We start from the raw sequence: 18,713 nt of genomic DNA on the forward strand, positions 1-18,713 counted from the left end.
CTATGTGGGAGCTATGTTACTTATTAAGTAACAATGAGACCCTGATATCCCATTCCATTTTCATATTTACCTGTAAAATCAGAATTTACTGTCAGCAATGGTCTCAACATTTACTTAAAAAAATCTGGCTTGAAACCAACTTGTGTTTCTGGTTGTTGCCAATTGATGGGATATTCTATAAAACCCAAAATATACCCAAAATACACCCACCATAAGTAAACACATCTCTTTAAATTTTTGAACCCTTCTACACAGATAAAATCATGTACTTTTTCATACCTGGTCCCGAGCAGATTCCAGTTCCTGATATTGCTCTTCCAGTTCTGTATCCTTTGATTTTAACATATTCCACACCTTCTGAAGCTCTTCTCGGACCAGAACCAATTCAGAGTCCACTTCCTCCAAGGACGCCTAAACAAAGTAAAACATCAATAACAATGCAAAGATAAGAACTCTATTACTGAAACAACAAGGGAATGAAGCTGACATACATGGAAGACAGCAAAACAAACCATTGAATATAAGGTTCAGTAGATAATGATTGGAAAAATATATATTTTTTTGCCAAAATATATTTTTGCTCTAATAGCTCACAATCACACTTGTATCTTATGCCCAAACATTTATTGTGAACCTTAGCAGTACACTTATTTCTGTATGGACAGCTGTAAAAAATGTCCAACCCAGTAGGTTGAGCTTCTGTCCAATGCTGATCACTCAGAATTACCAATCACATCACATTTTACACTGTGCACTTTGTGGTTAACATTCTAACTTGGTAAAGAGCAGAAAAATGATTCTGTGGATACGGGGTACTATATTTAATTTTTATGGGCCCAGGTTTCCTGTACATCACAATGATGTAATGTTACAATTTAAATAACCCCTGCACAACCCCCCATGAAGAACTTGTCCAACATTCCACCTTCTAGTTGATATGCATGTGGGATGCATTTTGGGAAAGGCCACAAAATTATGTATATGGTTAAATGTAAGTATCATATCTGAATGATTTCTAACTCAGGAGTTAAATCTTAAAAATGCATTCAAGTACCCCAACTATCAACAAAAATGTAACTTATTTGTGTTTCACTTGATGTAGTTCCTCAAATCATCTCTGAATTGACGCTGACACTGTCCTCCCTTCTGGAGGGTGGCAACGTTTGTTCCACAATGTCCATGTGTGTTGTAAAGTGGCCACCGCTCCAAGCTCATTCCCGTGATCATCTACAATCTCAATACAAATTAGTTAACTAAATGTGAGATTGTAGTCCATCACAGGAGTGAGCTTGGAGCGGTGGCTACTTTACAACACACACGGTGACCATGGGGAACAGAAGTAGCCACACTCCAGAAGGAGAGTGTCAGCACCAATTCCAATAGTTAAGGTACTTGAATGCATTTAAGATATAACTCCCAAGTTGTGTCACTTTATTGAGGCCAGTTTGCAATCATTGTTTTTGATACACACTTACCTTGATGTCTCCAGGCTTCTTACACTTCAGATCTTCCAACTCCTGAATGTAGGTAGAGATCATATTTTTAAGGCATCTTTTAGTAATAATAGTGTAGTGTGTGTAGATAGACAATTTTAGAAAACAAATGTTAAAAAAACAGTGCAAGTGATTTATCTCACATTTACTCATTGTCAAAGCAAATTACAAATGGCTAACAGTTTTCTCACCTCTTTCAGGGTAAATATCAGCTCATCTTTTTGCTTCCTTGTTTCTTTTTCCTTTTCCAGTTGCTGCTCTAGGTTCTGTATTTCTGCCCTGACATCACCCACGCTCAACCTACGAGATAGTTCATGTTATTCACCATATCATGTGTCTTTTCCAGATCCATCCAATTAGGCTTTTTTAATGAGTACATTTTTATTACGTTTTATTTTTTTTTTAAATACAAAGATTGCACAAGAGGCGGGAGACCGGCTCCTTCGCAAGTACATTCAATTACGTTTTCAGTGTCTTTAGTATAAATGTTTGCATAACTGAGCTAAAAACTAAAACTTACATCATTATACGCTTTCACCATTTCATTATATGAATAATCATCTAATAAATAATACTGATAATAATATAAATAATAATATTCAGTGATTACTTTGGGTTGCATGAGTTACTAACTTACATACCTCTTTAAAAGATCCACAGAATTTTGGCTTCCCATACCACTAAGCCAATCCTAGAAAAACATATACAAATTATATACATACACAATATAGACATATGTATACAGTACATTACACATTATATAAAAGATGAACAACAGGCTATTAAGAGTAGCCTCACTAGTTAAGTAAAGAACATACATTTTGTACTAAAGCAAAGCAAATTGTGGTATCCATAACAGTGACCGTACAAATTCCACCAGCCTGTCCAGTATATTCTTTCTTTACTTTTCTTTCACTAATAAAAAAACTTTCGTTTTGTTGGTAAGTGTGAAAAAAGCATCCCCAACCTCCCAAACCTCCAACCGCAATCTGAAACAAAACGTCTTTACAGACGTTTATTATTTGACATAATAAAAAACTACAAACAATGTGTTAAATCCTTGATGGCCAAAATGCAGCCTGAGGGCCACATATGCTCTTTGGTACTTGCTGTGCAGCCCTTTCCAGACCCCATAAGTGGGAGAATTGATTTGCAAAGGGGCTGTAATAGCAGTGATCTTTAGCAGTGATGTAACATGTCTGACTGTTTCCTTCAGCAGGTCTCCAGTCTCCGAGAATACTTGTAGCATGTCAGCAGTCTCCGACCATTCCTCTAGTATGTTAGTATGTCTGCAGTCTCTGACAGTCATTTGTTATCAATAAGCAGGAGAAACAAAAGGGGGCATTATAAACGTAGTGCCGGCTAAAAACTGGAAAATGTGCATGTGTGATATTTACTGATCTTAAATAAAAGTAAACAACACATGGCCAAGCATTAAAAATAGCAATTTCTTTGGAAAATAAATACACAGAGGACAGACTCTTCCCGTGCTTGTTGTTATAAATGTTCTCTGTGTTCAGGACATTTTGTAGAGATCATGTTGCCCTTCGCATGCATGAATGAGTTCACCTGTTTGAACACGTTACAGCGCTTGTGTTAAAGTAGTATTAAACTCTCAAACTTTTTGTCAGTAATGAATCCAGATAGAACAAGCATACATTGCCCAATAAAGCATTGCTTTAAATTTTTGCCCAAACATTTACAATCATCATGTATTCTGAACAGGTGCTTCCAGGTTTCTCAGCACAGCCTCCCTTAGCTTCCTGTCCAGTACAAGATCACAAAGGGCAGTGCAGATTTCAGCAACTGTTCATCTACTAGCTCGAAGAAGGGATGAGGGTCTGTGTGTTTGTAGAGACACACACAGCTTACTAGCACACACAAGGGTGACTGCATAGCAGTCTGCTTGAGAAAGGAGTCACTCTGTAACAGGAAGTGAGGACCAGTGCTCAGGGGAGCAGCTCAATCTGCAGGAAACTACAACTTTTAAACATCAAGGAGCAGCATTTATTGTAAGTGATTTCATCAGCATTTGAAATAGCTTAAAATCCTTTTGACTGTATCACCACTTTAAGTAATTATTTTTGCAATTCAAACATTGAATGTGTTGTGGAGGCAACCTACTGGCTGATTTATATGCAGAGATACTATACTATACTACGGAGTGTAATCATTCTTTCTATAAACTCCTGCAACCCCCTCTTCCTACACTTCCTATGCTTTACTTACCAATAGAGGTAGCCAGATAAGGTAAAGAACAACAATACATGTATTTATTTATTTTTAATTCCCACACTACCTTATGGTAAATGCGGTCCAACCAATAGTGTACAATTCAAAGCACTTGCATCACCCTAAACATTTTGTGTATGTTGACTAAAGCTTTTGGATTTGTACCTTGCTTTTCCTTTCCTCTGACATTATTGCCTCCAGTTCTCCAACTCTACTTTGTAGCACCTCCCGACGGCTTCTGTCCAGTTCCAGCTGCTGCCTACAGGCATCTAGCTCAATTCGAAGGACTGATCCATTCTCATTCTGCATAACAAAGCGAGCAGTACAGTGTCATTGCAAGTCTTCATATTCTTACACATATACAGTATAAACCTAAGTAAGGCATTTCAAATTACAATTGTATGTTACATTAATTTTAATGCTCCTTATGTAATCTGGCAAAAGTGCTGAATGATGAGAAGATCTTAATGGGATTCCATAGTCCTCTGCATACATTATCAGCATGTTAGTCTCTGGAGGAAAGACTGTAACTAAGGCTTACTTCTATTTGTACCCCATACAGTGATAGTACATGTAGCAAATAAGTACTCACAACCGTACAGCCTTTGATTTGTCCTTAGCTTCATCCAACTGCAAGCAATTGAGCTTTCCATTAACATACACTCACTTTATAATTACAATGTCATTTGAAGTTGGATTAGTAAATGTTGTTAGCTTGATATTAAAAAGTAAAGCCATAAAATATTTATAGAATAACAGAGCTTACCTTTAGTTTTCTCATCTCTAATTCTTTATCTGACTTCTCCTTCTCTAGATCTTTTATCTTTTCACTGTGGAGATAATGTGATAAAAGTAATCCTATCCATTATTCCTCTATAAACAGGCTCTACATTCCAAAACACAATCAGTGAATAAACATTTCGGGAGGGCAGACCTGGGTGTGCCAATTACAATACAGTGAGACTGGGCACTATTCACTGACATGCCAACATACCATCAGCAAAGATTTTATAGATGGGTAATAATACTTAATGACATATACAAAACATGGTAAAAGGGTGACACCAGATATTTGTATAGTGCCAAAATAATTTGCAGTGTTTTGCAACTCTGTCTAAAGCTGTCCATATGTATGTATGTTATATCAAAATGACAGCTTTCAAGTATGTATCTATTGTAACATGGTGCTAGTAAAACATGCCAGGTTGGCAGGAAAAGGGATAGATGGTAGATACATTTCTCCACGGATCCTTAGATTCATCATCTAAGGTAATGCCAGCATAGATTTGAAGGTAAAGAAAAATAGCTCTTTACCTTGCATTGGTAAAACAAATCCTGGGGCTGGTGTTACTAGGAGTCTGATAGAGTTTTGGGTGGGACAGACTCCTAGGTCCATGGACCGTAGTTTAGTGAAGACTGCACAGGACTTCATTAGTGTGCAGCTGCACCTAGCTGGGGGGAAGTGTGTGTCTCGGAGAGACAGTGTGCTGAATGCAGCAAGTTCTGTGTTTGGAGCCAAGCCTGTCAGCAGGACAGGGTTCTGTGGATGGACTGTAACTGTTCCCATAGAGGAAACGGACCCAGCTCAGAGGACTATCGCTAATTTCCAGTAAGGCTCAGCGGAGCGGACTTTTATTTGTTTATGACAATTTTTTTGGGGGGGGTTGGATGCCTGTAACCTTTTTTTTGTCAATTGATTGCTGTCTGGAATTAAAGCTTACATTTATGTTGAAGAGACTGCGAGTTTGCCTCTACATTTAGGGGTCTATTCACAAAGCTGCCGATGGCAGCCGAGTGAATGATCGATCAGAAGTGAAGTGAGCCGAACACTGTTCGGCTATTCACTTCAGGCTGGTACGGAGTTCCCTACACTATTTATATGTGAAGATGTTTGTATATGCACTATAGTATGTTTTAATACTTGGTTTGCAAATTAGAGATGTACAAATTAGAGACAACTTGGGTAACAGAACTCTAAATTTCTAAAAGGCTAACTTCAATAAGCTGTGCTCTTTACTGTATACTCAATGGGATCAAATATTTTTCATTGAGGACATACAGTATTAAACAACTGCATTTGCCAGTGTATTCCAATGGGTACCAAATATAAACGAACCAAATTAAAACCTAACTGGCTAAATTTAAGTTTTAAAAAGCAGATAAATAAGAACAAAATGGCTTTAAAAAATACAAAATTGGTAGGGTCATCCTCTGCATTTCAGAGTTACAGGGAATGCAACAAGAGATGCAAGGGAGCAAACAGGGCAGTTAAAATAGATTACAAAAACATATTGCTACAGTAAGTAAAACACAGCTCAGAAATGTAATCAAATATATCAATAGTAAAGGGTAAGTTTAGAACATGTAGGCCCCATAAAAGATGGACATGGGAAGTTGGTCACAAATGACGGGGATAAAGCAGATGTATTGAATACATTTTTTTCTTCAATTTGCACAAATGGAAAATTCTGCAGGTGTATGACCAGCTTTAGAGTAGTAAATTCAGTAAAATCTCTAAAAATCACAAAGTATTTTTTAAATAATCTCAATATTGTCCATTGAGGGACACAGGAATGTAGCAATTCTTACACCTTTGGATTAAACTGCCACCTTCAGGAGGTTTGGACACTGGCAAACAAAAAAAAGTAAGTCAGCCCTTGTATAACCAACTACCAACCATCATGCCTCAGTTATTTGCTAGTGTCCTAGGAGGCTGAACATTTGGACAGCCTCTGGTCATGACGAGATTTGGACAATGGGCCCTGCATAGTTACGGCTGAGGAAACTGAGCACTGACCTAATTTACTTGAGTTTAATTCGGAACTCTCTTCCCCAGGAAGTAGGACTAGCTGAGGATCTTGATACATTCAAGATGTTTTTAGATGTTTTACAGAGGTATGGGAATTCTTAGAGACTCAAACACACACACACACACACACACACACACACACACACACACACACACACATACTAAACTAGATGGCCCCCATGTCTTTTTTTCAACCTTACCAACTATATATGTAGCTCTATGGAACTTTAATTTAACTCTAAAGTATACATTTCTGACATTGGCTACTGGTAAGAATGAATGTGGACCAATATGGTCCAAAATAGCTACTTACTGAGCTTGTTGGAGCTCTCCATATAAGTCTTTTAGCTGAGTTGTCATTCCTTCATTCTTTTCTTGCTGCAGAAATAAATGTATAACTTAATCAGAATGAATCTGTACTAAACAAAAAATAATAGGGTAACACAACTAAATGCATATATTCATAAGTGTCACACAGTACACAACTCTGAAAAACAAAATTCCATATTGTAACAATACAACAGCTTCAATTAATATTAGAGCTCAGTAACAGAAGCACTAAGAACAGATTCTGGTATTCCAACTGTTCTCTCTTAGAACCCACCATAAGTCTTATTTCCTGTTTCAATACATTTTTATTAATAAAATGCATATGTAATGTGTATCTGTGACGACATGGTGATGAGTTTATAAGTTAAATGTGTATTGGTGTTGGGTTATGTTTGAGTGCGTTATGCTGTGTGACCTGGTTATGGAAAGACTATCAGCACCATCCCTCGTTATCTCCCATTGTTCTCTGAGGGAGCTCAGAACAATTACATTCTGGCCAGGCTCCTGCTATGGCTGTCTGGAGTTCGTTAGCAGGTGGACACCTGTGGTGTTGAGCAGACCGATGGTCTGGGAGGGGGGGGGGGATGTGGTGGGATTATATTCTGATTTCATCACTTGCTGTATATACGTTTGTGCAGTTGCTCAATAAATCAGAGTTTGTTTACCCTACACTCAAGCCTTGGCTAGTGACTGGGGAAACTGGGAGCTACAGATCAGCGGGCTGCAATATCTCCTCAGCAAGGAAGAAGACAGCGGCGGACATACTCATCCTGAGTACGGGGGTCCGTCACAGTATCATGAATCCATATGTAACATGCGTAACATATTTTGTGTATTAGCATGTCATCTACATCAACATAAGCTCTAGTATGGTTACAAATCCAATAACAAGCAAACAGGAGCTAATCATGTAGGTTGTAGAATAGGTACATAGGTCGTGTTTCAGGACTTCCTTCATCCTGTCCAAATACAAATCAAAGCATGCTCTTTCAAGAGAACATAGCGTTCAGGAATAAAAAACAAACATGTTTGGAACTTACTATTGAGTTTTGAAGGTGTTGTAGGTGTTGCCTTTGTTCTACTCCCACCATGTGCTGGGACAGCCTGTTATTCTCCTCTTTTAACCTGGAGCAAAAGTGAGATATTTTATGTGCAACACATGTTATATTCAGAAATATAAAGCATATATTCTACATGGAAACTAAGTATTTCTCTTATATTTCTGTGCCTACATGAAAATACTGTGCCATTTGTTTGTTTATGTTCTTATTTTAAGGCAACATGTAAGCCCTATAAACAATTGTTCAGCAAGAGCACCTGATAAAAGTAAAATTGGCCATACATGGAGCACATTTCGACCTGCGGGTGGCCCTGCTGGCACCCTTCCACTCGACAAATTTTTCTGCCACTGTCAGAATACAATAGGCCAGCAGGGAAATTTCCCTCACTGATGCCATTTAGTGTGGAAAGGGGAATCAAGCAGGCTGAATGAGAAGATGGCCTAAGGCCAACTTTAGTGTACAGAGATGATTCCAACTTTATCTCAAGGCATGTCAAACTCAAAAGCAACAATGGGCCAAACAAAGTGGAATTAATGCTTATCTGGGGCCACATGTCATTATGTCTACTGAGGCCACACCTATTTAATTCCAGGGAAATATTATAGCACCTTGCTAGGTATCATTGCAACAGAAACTGGAGCTTACATATCTTTATCCCAGATAAAGGGGTCATAAAGCATTTACTTAAGCATTATTTTGCTAAATTGTTTAAGGAAGTGTAGATTTTATCAATTGGAGCTGCATTTAGTTTAAATTCCTAAACTGCTCATGGGCCACAAAGAAACAAAGGGAATTAAGAGTTATAATCTCATGGCCAGAAAGACTGAGGGGGCAACAGGTGGCCCAAAAATGACATGACTGTTTTACTCAGACTTCTACTGAGAGAAATATGCAGGCTGCCTGCCACTACTGACCAACTAGTATGAAATCAGTGAATTCTGGCCTCATGCACACTAGCCAGCTGCATTTAAGCACAAGAGAAGTTACCCCCCAAGTATAAACAACTTCATATTTTCCAGATCACCTTTTCCTGTGCTTACTTGTTGCTGGACTTAGTTGCATTCACATGCATTTACAGGTGAACCTCAAATAATTAGAATATCGTGCAAAAGTTTATTTATTTCACTAATGCAACTTAAAAGGTGAAACTAATATATGAGATAGACTCATTACATGCAAAGCAAGATAATTCAAGCCGTGATTTGTCATAATTGTGATGATCATGGCTTACAGCTCATGTAATGAGTCTATCTCATATATTAGTTTCACCTTTTAAGTTGCATTAGTGAAATAAATGAACTTTTGCACGATATTCTAATTATTCGAGTTTCCCCTGTATACATGTTTACACATGTTTACACATGTTTATATGCATTTACAAATGTTTAGCAATGTGAAAAACCGGTCTAATCAGACCCAGGATGCATACATTTCTAGTATGGGTAAAGGCTTCTAGACTGAATCCGCATAGATTCTGCTGGACATCTAGATGTGCATTCAGTCATAGAAAAACATTACATGAGTCCAGGTCCAAATTCACCTGGACTGATGTTTTTTCAACGTATTGTGCATGAGGCCTTAGAGTCAGAACTCCTGATCTGCATACTTGTACTAGGTTAGTGGCTCAGAAAGCATTGATGTCAGATTGTTAACAGCCAGCCAGTTAGGCATCTAAAGAAGCAGAAGTCAGTGGGGTGGGGGGGTGATACAATGAGCTCAGTTTTTGAAAGATTGAGCTTTAAGAAGTGTTGTGACATCCAGACTGATATGTCAGTTAGTAAATTAGTGATACGCAAGGAGACTGACGGATTGGGTTGTGGAGTTGAGAGATATATTTGAGTGTCATCAGCATAGAGCTGGTACTGGAAGCCAGGTGAGGTGATCAACTGACCAAGAGAGGAGGTGTAGATAGGAAAGAGAAGGGATCCAGGGAAAGAGCCTTGTGGTACCCCAAGACACCCATCTATGACAAAAATAGAGAAGCCAAGCTTGAATGGAGGTTGTGGGGTGAGACATCTATTGTCTGACACATACAATGCTGTTTTAACACCTCTCTCTGGGCAGGTTATTAACACCTCCTAGACTCCAATTATGCAAATGCAATCAACACCTGGTTGTGACTAACAGAATACGTGGATTGGAGCAACATTCACCATATTTATTCCCTGAAAATTTTTGTACAAGTATTTCTGAATTGAGAAAGCTGGTCGGATGACAAGTGAAACGTCTTCAAGAAAAATACAGCAAGTCCAGTTGCCTTGACTTATTTTTTACAGATATTGAAATTGTATTGCAACTGTACTGTCTCCCTCCATTTTGTAAAGCGCTGAGCATACTGTTGGCACTATATAAATCTATAATAAAAATAATAATAATAAATAAACTCAAAAAACTTTGTACTTTGGTATAGGTCATATTGGGGTCAATTCACAAAGCTCAGCGTTATGAGAGTAGAAGTTAATTTATCTATCCTTATTTTACCACTCTTTATTTTACTGGCTGAAACATGCAATTCACAAAAGCCAGAATCGTACCAATGTGTCCTAAAAGCTGAACAGATCTGCCAAGCAGCTCCAGAATACATACACAGACATTCTCCTAGTTACCTAGCATAGCAGTTTACAAAGTGTATTAATTACCTTTTACATTTACTGTTTTAAATATTACAGTGATAAATGTTCATTTGACACACTTCATTTGTTATTATGGTCAAAATCTGGATCATTCACAAGCATTCTCTAACAACTGTATGTTTACTTTTCAGATTATAAAATGCAGAAACAGTAGCTTGCATGTAGAGCAATGGAGTACTGTAGACATTTTTACTGTTCAGTTACTTATAAAACCCAAATGCAGATCTGCTTGTTTGTAATGTTCTGTAACCAACCTGCTCACTGCTGCTTTGAGCTCAGACAACTCTTCTGTGTCGGCCTGAAGCATTTCACAATCCTGCAGTAACTCTGTGTTCTAGGCAGAGAACAGAGTGAGAAATAAGATAGAAGTCACCTTCTTGATTCAAAGTTTCCACGAATGGATGAGTATAGCAGGCAGCAGTTTTCAACCTTATTGCTTTTTAAGCATTATTTGCAATTGTGACATCCATAGGGCAACATAATATTGTATAATCAGAATTGTGTGCAGTGCAATTTAGTAAATAACTGAATTAATAAATGTACATAAAGCAATGGAATGACTATGGTATTTGGATATATTATATCATTTTAAGATATCTGTTTACAGGGTTCTGAGCAATTGTGCAATAACATATTTTGAGAGCCCTAATCTTGAAGGTGACCCAGGACATCCTTGACGTAACCAAAAGTAGAATGCAGTAACAAGGTAGCAAGACAGAGGCTGGGATAATAGATTGAAGACAGAAAAGATGATCTGACAAGGATCTAGCACAGGAGTGGACAACGCTGGCCTTCCAGCGCTTGTGGAACTACAAGTCCCATAAGGCATTGCAAAACTGACAGTTACAGGCATGACTCCCAGAGGCAGAGGCATGTTGGAATTTGTAGTTAAAGCACAGCTGGAGAGCCAGAGTTGCCCACCCCTGATCTAGCACCATGCTAATATGACACTTTTGTAAAACAGGCAGAGTTCAATCAGGTGTGAGTTGGGGGGAGTAGGAAAAAGACGTAGGGCAAAGTAATGAGTAGCAGGGCAGAGACAACAACCCTAAGGGTCGATTCACACCACATCCAGATTACCTCCAGACCAGACTGTTTCCGGACCCAAAATGCATCCCAATGTATCCCTATGCTATTTCTGGCCTCTGTTCCCACCAGCGCAGTCCGTTCCAGACCAGACCAGAAAAATACTGTTTGTCCTATTTTGTCTGGTCTGGAATGCACTGGAACGCATCAAAAAATGCATGGAATGCACTGGAACTCACCTGTAAGACCATTTTAAGCTAAAAAAAATCAAATCGCGGCAAAATCGCAGTATAATCGTGTCAAAAATGCAATGCACTGTGTTCCAGATCTGGTCCGGAAAATGGTGTGAACCTGCCCTAATTCACTAAACTGTTCTACAACAGTTTACATGTGTATAAGAAAAACATTTACTTTGCATTCTCCTAAACGTTTGTCATAACTTTTTGATGTTAAATTTTCTAGCCAAAATCATCTAATGTTCCTTCATGGCCTCAACATACATATTTTTAGATAAAACAATGTACTCAGCTCTTATTTTAGTTAAGGGTCATTATCCACAAGTACTCTTATTTAAATAACATTTCTCTGTGCATTAGTCTGATATAAAGAAGGAACTTTAGCAGGATATATGAAGTTTGGTTGGTGTGGTTAACACTCCCAACCAATAATTCTCCAGTGACATTCTGAGCATAGCTTTATCATATCAATAAATTCCCTTCCTGTCCTGACTAGGCTTAGCAAGAATCCGTCTTTAATTATTATGACTAGATTTTTTTAGTTATAGGGCTTTTTTATGAACAGTTAAAGAGGAACTTTACCCATATCTTCAAAATAACAACAAAGACACCTTTAGAAATATTTAGTGATGGCAATCTACAAACAGATACTTCTAGATAATTGCCGGCTTTTTATTTTTTGCATACCTTTTTTTCCCCCTCCCCATTCTTTCCACAGTGGCCATTTTAACTAAGGGCAGATGAATACATCTCCCTTTACTTCCCATAACTCTGGCACATGTGACTAGGACATGTGGTCATGCACCTCATCTCAGGGGAGAAAAATGCCTTTCCCTGAGATCCCATGAGATTACAGATGAGATTTCCCGGCAATGCTGATGTAACCTTCCCAGGATGCAACGTTTAGGCACGATTACATCATTGGTGCCAAAGTGGACCAGGAAGTAAAAAAACGAAATTGTAAGTAAAATAAAAATATGTTTGTTTAGCTAATGAATGTAAGATGATTTCATATCAGCATGCAGAGCAGTATGCTAATGTGATTTTTAGTCAAAGGGGGTAAAGGTCCACTTTTATATGTTTTTAGCTGAACAACAACTGTTTGCTTTGTCATGTGAGCACAGCAGAATCTAGTGCCTCAAACAATACCTTTACACTCATAGTATTGTATGTGTGCAAGTTTAGAATGTATTTTCCAACTGCTTAATTATTTTCTAATGAGTAATCAAATTTCCAAGTATGCTGCCAGATTTAATGTTAGCACTATATTCTCTCATGAGATAATATTACTTAATAAAATAATTTAATTCTCTAACATATAAAATGTTCTAAAACCAATGGTAAAACAATCTTAGTAAGATTACAAAATAACAGTTTCCCTGAACGTTCCCACACCTTTCCTGTAGCTTTCTGAGAGTGAGCTCTTTCTTGTTCTAGCAGCTCCTCTACGTTCTTCAAATTTACTGCTGTCTGTTGCCATCTTTCCTTCCAATATAGGGTGATCTGCTGTTGCTCCTGGATTTGGGAGCCTAACTGTTCATGTGCTTGTTCCAGAGTTGCCTGCAGTTCACGGCAATGGGCTTGCAGTTTGTCTCTTTCTTCCTGTAGATGTTCCTGGGAAGCTCTGAAAGTTTCATACGGTTGTTTAAAACTGACTTATGTTAGAAGATCTCTGTTTTAAAATCTATGGACATGACTTACATCACTGTATTAATTTCATAAATGTCTGTACAAAACATCTAACCTGCTATTAAACACAAATAAAATAGTTCAGAATACACAACAAAAGCATAATTGTTTCCGACTGTCTTCAGTTTCAATATAGTGATAAAAATATGAAAGAAGATTAGTTTGGATTGTCCTGCAGTGGGAAAGTGATAGTTATATTTCTTGGGGTCAACCTATGTTGTACGTGCTCATCTACGGTCATGGCTAAAGGTAAATTCTGATGTGCCACAAAGGCACATTTTTGAAATTTGGATTCTCTTCATTGTAGTTATCTGGAAAGCTAGAGAGTAGAGCTTCTGCTCCTGCTAAATTAGAGGAACCCTCTAGAGGTGATCTGAACATCTTATACAGATGACCCAAGGATAGTTGACAGACCTATTTCAGCCATGTCAAACTAAGATGAGTTTCTTTGACTCTACAAAATCTGAAGTTATTACATTTAATTGATTTTAGGAATGTTTTGGATCCTCCATGGACCACCTGGAGTCCACTATCAGGCAAAGAGAATTCTGGGACAACAACCTGCACCAGAGACCCCCAACTAGGATAAATAACAGGAGAAGTTGAAATGATAGGATTTGTTCTAAAGAACATTTATCAATAACATTGTACTTTGAGCTGCTAAATTTCTCCATAGACATTACAGTCGAAAAACAAAGTGAAGTATTTAAAACAATGTTAGATTTTGCAAACTATTGGAGCACAACAGTTTACCTGAAATCCTGGACACTTCGACTTTCCTCATCATTTTCCACAGCAGCCATTAGAAGCTGCTTCTCTTCTAGTAGTTGTTTGCGTTCAGCTTCAAGTGCAACCGAAAGATTGCTGGCAATCTTGTGCTCTGCTTGAGTCTGGTGCAATTGCTCCAGAGTATTCTGGAGAGTTTGCTGTGTTTGCCCCAACTCGTCTGTCAGTTTCTCATTGACCTGGCAATACAATGGACAATAATACACTATAATAATTTACATACAAATATATAACAAATGATAGTAATTAGGAATGCACCGATACTAGTACTTGTACTCGTGAAGATGCCCTAATACATAGCGCCGGCGCTTTACATTTTTAAATGACTTCGGCTAGCTGAAGTAGCGCGATTGTTGGAGACTTCAGGCGGATCTCATGATAGCTCTTTCACATCTCCTCCTTCTCGAGCCCAGCACTGCCCTGGACAGGACCACACTCGTTCGTACAGCCCGGCATCCTCCGATTCAGCACTGGAGAGCCCGTAATGCAGCCATGGTAAGATGAAAATGCAGGCCTGGAGACCCCGATGCCCGGCACCCACCCATTCAGGCCTGGAGAGCTCCACATGCAGCCATGGTGAGAAGCGAACGCAGCCCTGGAGAGCCCGGCATCCGCCAGTACAGCCCTGGAGTGGCTCATATGCAGCCCTGGTGAGACCCAAAGGCAGGCTTGGTGAGACACAAACGTAGTCCTGGTGAGACCCAAAAACAGCCCTGGTGAGACCCTAACGCAGCCCTGGTGTCACCCAAACGCAGCCCTGGTGTCACCCAAATGCAGACCTGGTGACACCCAGACAGAGCCCTGATGACACCCAGACAGAGCCCTGGTGACACCCAGACAGAGCCCTGATGACACCCAGACAGAGCCCTGATGACACCCAGACAGAGCCCTGATGACACCCAGACAGAGCCCTGGTGACACCCAGACAGAGCACTGGTGACACCCAGACAGAGCCCTGGTGACACAGAAATGCAGCCCTGGTGAGATCCGCACACAGCCCTGGTGAGACCTACACACGGGCCACATGGTCCCGAAACGTTGCTTAGGAGATGTGTATCATCACAGTCAATAAACATTATAGACTTTATTACTTTTGGAGTGCGAGTGACTACTTCAATTTATCTACACACAGCCCAGGTGAGCCGGTTGCCATTTTCCATTGCTGTATAATCATGGATTGATGGGATCTGTAGTTTTCTATTGCTGGTTGCCATTCTCCCTTGCTGTATAATCATGGGCAGTTTTTCAGAATTATAAAGAAACTGCCCTAATATCATTAGTCTGTATTGTTTTAGAAAAAATATCACATGTCCCTTTTAAGAAAACATATCGGTAATTGGTATTGGCGAGTACCTGAGGGAAAATATTTGTACTTGGTCTTGAAAAAATTGTATCGGTGCATCCCTAACAGTAATGATATGTAAAAGATAGGGGGTTATTCACTAAGCTGGCGAAGGTAGCCAAGTGAATGACCGATGCGAAGTGAAGGAAGCCGAGCGCTGTTCGGCTATTCCCTTCAGCCCTGTACAGCTGAAAACAGCCGTACATCGGCTGCCTTTGGTTCCCTTCACTTCACCGAAGTGAAGAACAAGTTCGCCTCAGCTGATCCAACATCTGGATCGGCGGAGGCAAGCGTTCGGCAGTTCATTCACTGCTGTTCACCCCTATTCTCATAGGGACCGAACAGCAGTGAGTGAATAGCTCGGTTATTCTGTTCGCTACCTCAGAGGAGGTATAAAGAAGATATAAAAAAAGATATAAACAAAAGAAAAAAAAACATCGTGGGGTTCCCCCCTAAAGCCCATCGACCCGACCGCACATTCCCGTAGCTGTCAAAATGACCAATTTGACAATTGCCGCAGAATGTAAACAGTTCGACAGAGCTGGCTGTCATTCAACCGCCACATCATGTCATATCTGCTATCATTCAACCGCCACCTGTCAAACCGCTATTGAAAGGTCCCGCCCGAATGACATAAATGGGCAGAGCCAGCCGTGACATCACAGCTGGCTCCACCCATTTGTTGTCATTCAGCCGGGAACTGTCAAATTGCTATTCAAAGGTCCCGGCCAAATGACAACAAATGGGCGAAGCCAGCCGTGACATCATTCGGCTGGCCGTCACCGCTAGCTCCACCTAACTGTTTACATTCAGTGGCACCTGTCAAATAGTTCATTTTGACAGGTGCAGTTGGGTGTGTTGTGCATGTATATGTATATACTGTAAACAACTGTTGACAAAAAGCTGGTTTCTCACAATGGGAGAGTGCCTTCTAAACAGAACAGTTTTTTTGATAATGGTATGGCTGCCCTGTATTGTTTCCCCATTATTCGTATCCAGCTTACTCGCAATGGGATATTGTTATGGGGAAACTTTGTGTAAACATGCACGCCTAGGCGGATCAAGACCTAGTCAGGCTATATGGCACCATTGACAACTGATGGCAATACATGATACAACGCTGCCATCTAGAGCTGGAAAAAGTGAGATACATCGTGCATAGGATCTAATACAAATGTTGAGGGGCACCGCCCACAAGCGGGATGACAATTTTTACTAATAAAAGCCAGCAGTTTAAAAAGTGAATTAGGGACTTCAAAATGGAACTTTGATCAAGAGAGGATGTCACCATGGAACTCTGAAACAAAGGACTTTGAGAGAGAGACTGCAACAAGCAGCCATTTTCCTGCGAGCGCTTAATTGCCAAGAAGACCCATTCTTTACTGAATTTATGCAGTTTGCAACTGGAAGCTAAGTACCTTTAAGTGTGTTCTCTCTTAGAAACCATCACATGTACTAGGAAGGATAGTGTAGTGGGTGCATGTATATGTTTCTTTCTAGCAGCCTGTATGTTTGTTTTGTTTTACTTTTCCTGTAACTAAATTTGTGCACACAACATTTTGCCTAGTAAAGTACTTTAAATGCTACTGGGTCAGTTTCTTTAAGCTTTATTGCAAGAACCAGACAACCAATATAAATAAACGTTTTGCCAAGCATTACATTTGGACTCATCCTTGGGATAAGCTTTACATTTTGGGGGCTCGTCCTTGGGATTTGTAGTCCAAAGCAAAACATTGGGTCAGCTGGCTTTTGGGGGAAACCCCACGCTGTTTTTTCTTTTTTGTTTTTTATTTGTTTACATTTTGCGGAGAGAACGGTCTGTGCGGCAGACCATTCTCCCTGCTTTGGCTGTGTGTTCGGCTCAGTTGAGCCGAAGCATATGTGTTCAGCTCAGCTTAACTCTTCGGATGCTGTACAGGCTATTGTGAATAGCCAAAGCCTGGCTTAATCCTTTGGCTCATTAGTGATTAACTCCCATAATTTTACTTAGTTTATTTTAAAGTAAACTCTGATAATCAGGAAAGCGTACTAAGTGCATATGGTAAAGTGTTGCAAAGGTCTTACTTGTTTCAGCATCACCAGTTCTTCCTTCATCTGAACCTTTTCTTGATCTTGACGGTTAGCCTGGGTCTTTGCACCAACTAGTTCAATATGAAGATCACTGACTTGGTCATTAAACCCTTCACGGCCTCGCTTAGCCCTCTCTAGCTCTAGGGACAGCTCCTGTGTGCGTCGGTGAAGCTCAAGTTTCTCCTGTATGCATGGCAATATATAAAATCAGTAGATATGAAGATGAAAGGCAATACTTCTATTCCAAAGTGATACCATGCTTACCTGCATATACCTCTCTTTGTCAGACTGAGCAATTTTTAGCCTTAAGGTCAGATCTGAAACCTTTTCCTCAAACCTCATTGCTTTTGAAGACAGAAGTTCTTTTTCCTGTTAAAAAAAGAGCTGTATAACACTGGAAAATACAGATGGGGCCACATGACAGCATGTAATATTCTTTATCCAGTATCCATACCAAATTAATCTTGTTGAAGTTCATTTGAAGGCCAGAAAGCTCTTCTTGTAGGTTCTGATGTGTCCTAAGAGTGTCAGTCACCCTCTGGTTTGCTTCATTTGTTTGGCTTAGAGCCAAATGACTCCCCTGTAGACAGCAACAGTAACACCAATCTGTTAATGGGCTGATGTATGGAAGGGCATGTCACTGCAGTGGTAGCGAGTACAGAAGTGCACATTGGTACAATGTAAGCGAGCACAGATGCAGCCATCAGTGCAGTAGCAAGTAACGCAGGGGCATGTGGGAGAGTTAGTAAGAGCAGGGGGTCAGGGGTGGTGTGAAGTGATGGGACCAGAAATTATAAGGCCATGTGCCATTGCAACACAAACTCACCTGCTGTAGGGATTGCTCTGGATGTGCTTCCCGCAAGGTATGGCTGTTTTGAATGGCACTGGTATACATTTAAATGTTGATACCATACACTACCCAGAGAGCAGACCCAGCATTATTAACTGTGATGCCGGTCTCCTCTAACTTGCAGCAATCTCCACAGATACCGGAAATCAGCTGCCA

General features: G+C 39.7%; 1 protein-coding gene across 1 annotated transcript in view; it reads right to left on the minus strand.

Moving 5' to 3' along the window:
- LOC108784243 (putative leucine-rich repeat-containing protein DDB_G0290503) overlaps nucleotides 1-18,713 on the minus strand; it is a 46,591-nt gene that overhangs the window by 13,738 nt on the left and 14,140 nt on the right. Inside the window, exons 7-20 of the mRNA XM_018552991.1 lie at nucleotides 18,162-18,287; nucleotides 17,972-18,076; nucleotides 17,702-17,890; nucleotides 14,263-14,474; nucleotides 13,216-13,444; nucleotides 10,813-10,892; nucleotides 7,905-7,989; nucleotides 6,848-6,912; nucleotides 4,492-4,555; nucleotides 3,891-4,028; nucleotides 2,135-2,184; nucleotides 1,685-1,793; nucleotides 1,476-1,517; nucleotides 280-411 (exon numbers count right to left, since the gene is read on the minus strand). Coding sequence (XP_018408493.1) covers nucleotides 280-411; nucleotides 1,476-1,517; nucleotides 1,685-1,793; nucleotides 2,135-2,184; nucleotides 3,891-4,028; nucleotides 4,492-4,555; nucleotides 6,848-6,912; nucleotides 7,905-7,989; nucleotides 10,813-10,892; nucleotides 13,216-13,444; nucleotides 14,263-14,474; nucleotides 17,702-17,890; nucleotides 17,972-18,076; nucleotides 18,162-18,287 — 1,626 coding nt within the window. The remainder of the gene's footprint in view (nucleotides 1-279; nucleotides 412-1,475; nucleotides 1,518-1,684; nucleotides 1,794-2,134; nucleotides 2,185-3,890; nucleotides 4,029-4,491; nucleotides 4,556-6,847; nucleotides 6,913-7,904; nucleotides 7,990-10,812; nucleotides 10,893-13,215; nucleotides 13,445-14,262; nucleotides 14,475-17,701; nucleotides 17,891-17,971; nucleotides 18,077-18,161; nucleotides 18,288-18,713) is intronic.

This window comes from Nanorana parkeri, unplaced genomic scaffold, assembly GCF_000935625.1.
Source record: "Nanorana parkeri isolate BGI_ZX_2015 unplaced genomic scaffold, ASM93562v1 scaffold105, whole genome shotgun sequence".
Classification (NCBI taxonomy): Eukaryota; Metazoa; Chordata; class Amphibia; order Anura; family Dicroglossidae; genus Nanorana; species Nanorana parkeri.